At 44.5% G+C, this 5,673-nt stretch overlaps 1 protein-coding gene across 2 annotated transcripts; it reads right to left on the bottom strand.

Annotated features, from left to right (window-relative positions):
• Window positions 1-1,371: 1,371 nt before the first annotated feature.
• Window positions 1,372-5,318, bottom strand: dclre1a (DNA cross-link repair 1A (PSO2 homolog, S. cerevisiae)). Of its 2 annotated transcripts, XM_086064510.1 has the most exons (10): window positions 4,889-5,318; window positions 4,723-4,852; window positions 3,641-4,558; window positions 3,439-3,572; window positions 3,235-3,353; window positions 2,472-2,615; window positions 2,254-2,399; window positions 2,013-2,167; window positions 1,787-1,928; window positions 1,372-1,712 (listed from the first exon to the last, which is right to left on the bottom strand). In XM_086064510.1, the coding sequence occupies exons 1-10, from the start codon at window positions 5,081-5,083 to the stop codon at window positions 1,549-1,551; spliced, it is 2,247 nt and encodes a 748-aa protein (XP_085920636.1). In that variant the 5' UTR covers window positions 5,084-5,318; the 3' UTR covers window positions 1,372-1,548. The 2 variants fall into 2 exon arrangements, with proteins under 2 accessions (XP_085920636.1, XP_085920635.1); XM_086064509.1 differs by having other exon boundaries at window positions 4,723-5,318.
• Window positions 5,319-5,673: the final 355 nt, after the last annotated feature.

Genomic DNA, 5,673 nt, shown 5'->3' with positions numbered 1-5,673 from the left:
CAGTTTATATTTATTTATATTTACTATAAAAATAAAAAAAACAGAATCACGCATACACGCGTCTATTATCCTGCTCCCGGGTTGCACCTTTTATTAGGCGTTGCCAATGACATCCTCTTAATTACCATTTGTCATGTGAACATCAACGCTTACATTTCGATGTAATGGAATGCAGTCCAGGCAGCCAAGCGCAACGACTTCCTCTTCCTGGCGGGCGACGTCAAGGTCTGACCGCTACTTTATGGGATTTATTTATTGCACCCTCCTCTGCTTTTTGCTACCTCAGCTTTCTTTACCTGGTTACAGTGCCTCGTCCATGCTTCTGGGATTACAAGTTGGTTGGTTTGACTAGAAGTATGTGGAGTGACAAGTTGAAAGCATGTTCACCCAGTTGACCAGTTGTCATTTTTATAACCAAGCTTCCAAGGTTATGATTTTAAAAGTAATTAGAGAGCTTGTTGAACATTCCGACTGCTAAATACAGTAGTTTATGTAACATGGATTTTGACTATGTACATGTTAGACGCATGGTTACGGTGCCCTTAGTTGTGTGTTGCTGCCATCTTGTGGCGTGTATAGGCAATTAAACATCACTTTTAGGGCGAGTGTCAAATTTTTTTGCAAATTTATGAGTAGCCTAATTATATTTTTGCCAATTACTCTTTTTTTTTTTTTACCCTTTTAAATTGTTAGCCCATTTCCCTTGTTTTTTCATGCTGCCGAAATACAAACCGGTATTGTGTCAGTTTATAGCTTTTCATGTTGTTTCAAATTGCTGTTTAATGAATCATTTCCTCCATTTTGAGTGCGTCAGAAGGAAATAAAGTGATAATGGTTTCCTTTGGGGAAATTGCCTTTATTTGTGGAGTCTTAAAATCATTTGTCATTTGTTTTTCCAGCGAGGATGTGGATGGCTGGTTCCTCTGCATCTTTGAGGCGCTTAAAAACAAAGTGCAGAAAGTGCTCAGTGCAGAGGTAAACTTTTCACATCTATCATGTTATAGTCTCATCTTATTTAATACTGGATGTATGTGCTTGTTAAAAGATGTTTACACACCATTCGACATTTTCAGTAAATCATATTTAGCTCACATTTATTACAAATCAGCCATTCATCAGTTTTCTGTAGTGAATTAATTATTCTCACACAAAATTTGTACAATATGGAAATTTGTTCATTTCTTGTCACTTTACTAATACAGTAGTGAGCTTTTTATTGGCCTTTTTAACCATGTAATTAAAAAAAAAAAGACAATTGTAGCCAGGATGTTTACCAATACGTTTTCCCAGCAGCCTTTGTAGCGACTGACCCCATGACCCCATTCACACACATTGGCCCCAAGAAATTCAAATACCAACAGCAAACAGACGGGAGTTTAAAATATTTATTGTTTGAGAAATTCATGAATAAAATACGACAAGTGCGTAATGAAAACTCCAGTAACATAACACAATTACATAGATCTGCTTCTTGACTCGTTTTTTTTCCCACGTCAGTCATGATAGATAAACGAAGACTATGATGCAATTATTCATGATGTGAGTTATTTATATGCCTGAGTTTCCTCCAAGCCACTCGCAAAAGTGCTTCTCCATAGCTTTCCTGGCAGCCCAGCTGCCGTTGTTCACCGTGGGGATGATCTTGAGCGGTCGCAGCCACTGGACGAAACGCTTCAGCTCCACGAAGCTGCTGTGCTCGCTGTACGGAATTCCTGGAGACAGACGGTAAGATTATGCAAAAGTAGGATTTCCTGGCTAAAATGCAGAAGCGACACTATCAGCAGACCATAGATGGAGACGTTGCCGCTGACGACAGGCTGAATATCTTCCACCGACGCCATCTGCTGGCTGAAGGTCCAGCCGGTGGGCTTGAAGCCCACCAGACGATCGTACTGGCTGGAAAACCTCCCCAGATGCTCCTGTAGCTTCTGTGGGGAGACAATTGAAATTCAAATGCAGTGAAAACACACCAAATAATAATAATAATAATGTGTTAGTGTGTCTTCTCCTACTCTGACGTTGAGTTGCATCATGGGAAGCACGTGGACCTGCGCCGCCTTCCAGTCGGTGGTTAAATGTCGCTTGATGTGCTCCGACTCCAGACAGCACATGGTGTTGTATTTGTCCCGGGACAAACACACTTTGGAGCCCAAAACCTCCGCCAAGGCTGCAAAGAGAGAGAAAACTAATTATTTCTATCCGTTTTTTTTTTTTCTTCCTGTGAGGCTGCACACTGCGTCGCCTGCCGCTCACCCAAGAAGACCTTCTCCTTCCCAACAGAGTAGGATCCGCACACCACGAGGGTGCGAGGGTGCAGCGTCACCGTCTCAAAGGTGGTGCTGGCAGCGAAGTTGATCACTTCCTGTTGCCTGGGGAAGGTGTACTCTGGGCCGCAATATCTATGAGGAGCACATGGTTAACAATCCGATTTTATTCATTCGACGATGTGCGTCGGGAAGAGCTTCGCATACGTCGTGTCCAAGTAGAGCGTGTGCACCCTACGTCCCAGCAGCTCCGGGTAGTCCTCCATGGAGGGATCGGCTCGGAAGTCGCCCGTGTGGAGGATGGTCTGTCCATTGGGCAGGAAGAACAGCAACATCGCTGCTCCTGGACAACTGAAAAAGTCAAGTGAGCCTTCGGGTCATTGACGCAATGTTTTAAAACTAGTTTTATTCGCACTTTTTTCATGCAAAAACAAATGACGCTTTCCAGTGCTCCAAATTAGAGGGGGGGGGGGGGGGGTTATGCTGGCAAAAGAAGCAGAGGAAGAAGAAGACATGCAGGCAAAAAAAAGTGTTGCTGGCTAATAAGTGATAGAATTGGAAGAAGTTGTGATGCTGGCAAAAGATGAAGAAACTATTGCTAGCTAAAAAAAAAAAAAAAAGTAGAAGAGGAAGATTCAATTGTCAAACGAAGAAATAGAAGAGGTAGAAGCGATGCCGGCAGAGGAAGAAGATGCCCAAGCAGCTAAGATGGCAACAAGGTAGAGGAAGAAGAGACTATGCTGACAGAAAAGTAGAGGAAGAAGAAAGTGTGCTGATGAAAAAGTAGAGGAAGAAGAAACTATGCATGCTAGTAAAAAAAAAAAGAAGTAGAGGAAGAAGAAACTATGTTGATGAAAAAGAAGAAACGCTGCTCACCAAAAAAAGTAGAACAAAAAACTGCTGATGAAAAAGAAGAAGAAACTATGCTGACAAAAAAAAAGTAGAGGAAGAAGAAACTGCTGATACGTACTGGTTGGCGTCGAGAAGGATGACCTGCGCCCCCTCCACGCTCACCCTAGTGTTCATGGGGAGGATGTGCACGTGCTGCTCCGCCACCTTCAACTTGCTCTTCACCAGGTTGCCTGTGATCTGACAACTTCACATATTAAGCCACACAACTCACCCACTTCATCTGCCTCCCCCCCCCCCCCAAAAAAATCCCATCTTGGCTTACTTTGTTGCAGTAGATAGGAAATGTTGAGTTCTTGGTGAGTCCTCCGTAGTGGTCCGAGTGGAAATGTGTCAGGAAGTAAGCGGTGACGCCTTCAATGGCGCCGTACCGAAAGGCGTCGATGGTGAACGTCGTACCTGAGTAAATCACATTAAAAATTAATTTTTAAAATTCAGGCTACACGTGGAAGAAGAAGGTGACTTACCTGGAATTTTTTTATAAAACGGACACCGCCGTGGTTGTTCGTCTCCATCGTCGTTGTCTCTGTTCCACCACTTCTTCCTCCTCCCTACCTCCACCTTTTTGCCACCTTTACTAACATCTTCCCCGGCTTGGTCGACATCTCCAGCCGCATTCCTCTTCCAATTCCTCCTGGAAGAAGTACCACTGGCCGCAGTTCCAGAAGCCTCCACTTTTCCCTCCACTTTCAAAGCTTTGAGGCCGAAAAACACTCCGATGTCCATCTGCTTGAGTCCAGAACCGACACTCGCCCCACTGGGACCCTTCCGAGGAGGCGTCGCGCCGAACTGAGAGGGTTCGAAAGGTGACGCTTGAAGACTTTCCTTCAAGCGCTCCAAAACCATCCTCTGGGAGGATTGAAGGTTTTCGCCAGCAGTCGCCGAGACGTTACTCGTGTCTTCGAGGTGATCTGATAAAACCGGAAGAGTCTCATCTTCGCTGAAGAGAACCATGGAGTCTTCGTCTTCGGATGCGTCTTCATGAACTGGGTCTGTCTCAGCGGGGAGCACCGAAAGAGGCGAGTAGGATATGAGATCCTCGCTGTCCTGAGATGCTTGGTTTTCCGCCGGCGTCTCCGCCCTATTTCCCTGCGAGGAGGTAACAGACGAACGGCCACTGGAAGACCAGCCTTTCTTCTTCTTCATGTCCTCCGGCCCGGGCGAACGCAGCAGCAGGAGGCCGTTAGCGGCTTGGGATGGCGGCGGCGAGGGCGGCGTGTCGACGTGGTCTCCGCAGGCATTATGGTTAGGAGCGTGCCGCTCGATGTCCTGCGAGTGGATCGGCGTGGCGTGTCTGTTGGCTCGAGCGTGGGCCAACTGCGTGTGGTTGAACTTCTTGTAGTGGTTCGGAATTGAGGACGAGCACAGGGGACCATCAGGACATTCTATGAAATGGACAACACAAACACAACGCCGCTGTGATAGCAGACACGGGAAATCCACGCTGCATTGAATGCAAGAATTGATCCACCCAAAAAGCTGTGTACTCATAGATGCCACAAAATGGCGACATAGCAGACACGCCAGACACAATGATGTTCAGTCTTACCTTTGCAAGTGTCCCTTGTCGTATCCAGACATTCAGCAACATGCCATCTTTGCGACTGCACCAATAAAATATAGAATGGCATCTGGCAAATGGGACAAAAGTCTTCCTTGGCTTCACTGTCAACATGTTGCGCCTCCTTTGCAAGTGACGACGAGCTGGGATTACATTGTCCATTGTTTACATTGGCAGGTATGTCACGAGCAGTGGTTGTACTATCCCGGGTGTTACATGACTTTCTCTCCGTCGTGCATCTTCTCCTGGCTGCATTTCCACAGGCAGACGACGACTCGCGTTTCTTCTTTTTCTTCGCCAGGGGTTTATAATTCCAAATGTCACTTTCAGAGTCGGTCTTCTGGGACATTTGGGGCAAAAGTGAAGCCTTCCGGGCGTCACGCAACACAACAGGACGTGCCCAAAGCCCTCGTAATAACAAGAGAATGAACGTCTATTAACATTCCGATTCAGCTGAGGGTAATAGAAAAAAAAGGAATACGGACGACTATTGTAAACAATTGTGTATAAAGATTAATTGATCATTTTCAACCGTAGAAATTCGAATGAGGTTGACGTTAGGCACTTACCGCCTCAGTGCCAGGTTGAATTAAGTAAATGTATTATTGGAAACGCAGCAGCATTTTCAAACAATTTATCCAAACAGGAGAGAAAAACATTATTGTATTTTAAAATGATTTTTTTTTAAACACACACACAAAAAAACATGTAATCAATTATTTTAATTTAAAAAATGTTTATTTAAATTGGTCAAACATTTGCCGAAAGCAGCTGTGTAAATCTACATAACGGTCTACAGTATATCCAAATAGAAAATAAACAAATTATTTTTTTTGCTTTCATTTGACAAACACACTCATGTAATCATGTTTTACCTTTAATTTCCTGTATTTCCGTCTATCATATTTTGACGAAAGTAGCGGCGAGAATCTACATGAC

Source organism: Leptonotus elevatus, chromosome 20 (assembly GCF_054856555.1).
Source record: "Leptonotus elevatus isolate MCC_2025b chromosome 20, RoL_Lele_1.0, whole genome shotgun sequence".
Taxonomy (NCBI): domain Eukaryota; kingdom Metazoa; phylum Chordata; class Actinopteri; order Syngnathiformes; family Syngnathidae; genus Leptonotus; species Leptonotus elevatus.
This window is presented reverse-complemented; position numbering and strand designations above follow the sequence as displayed.

Coding starts and splice junctions, on each gene's coding strand:
- dclre1a (XM_086064509.1), bottom strand. CDS start 5,083: ATGTCCCAGAAGACCGACTCTGAAAGTGACATTTGGAATTATAAACCC. Junction 3,354..3,438: donor TTCCTATCTACTGCAACAAA/GTAAGCCAAGAT, acceptor TGAAGTTGTCAG/ATCACAGGCAACCTGGTGAA. Junction 2,400..2,471: donor ACGCTCTACTTGGACACGAC/GTATGCGAAGCT, acceptor TGCTCCTCATAG/ATATTGCGGCCCAGAGTACA.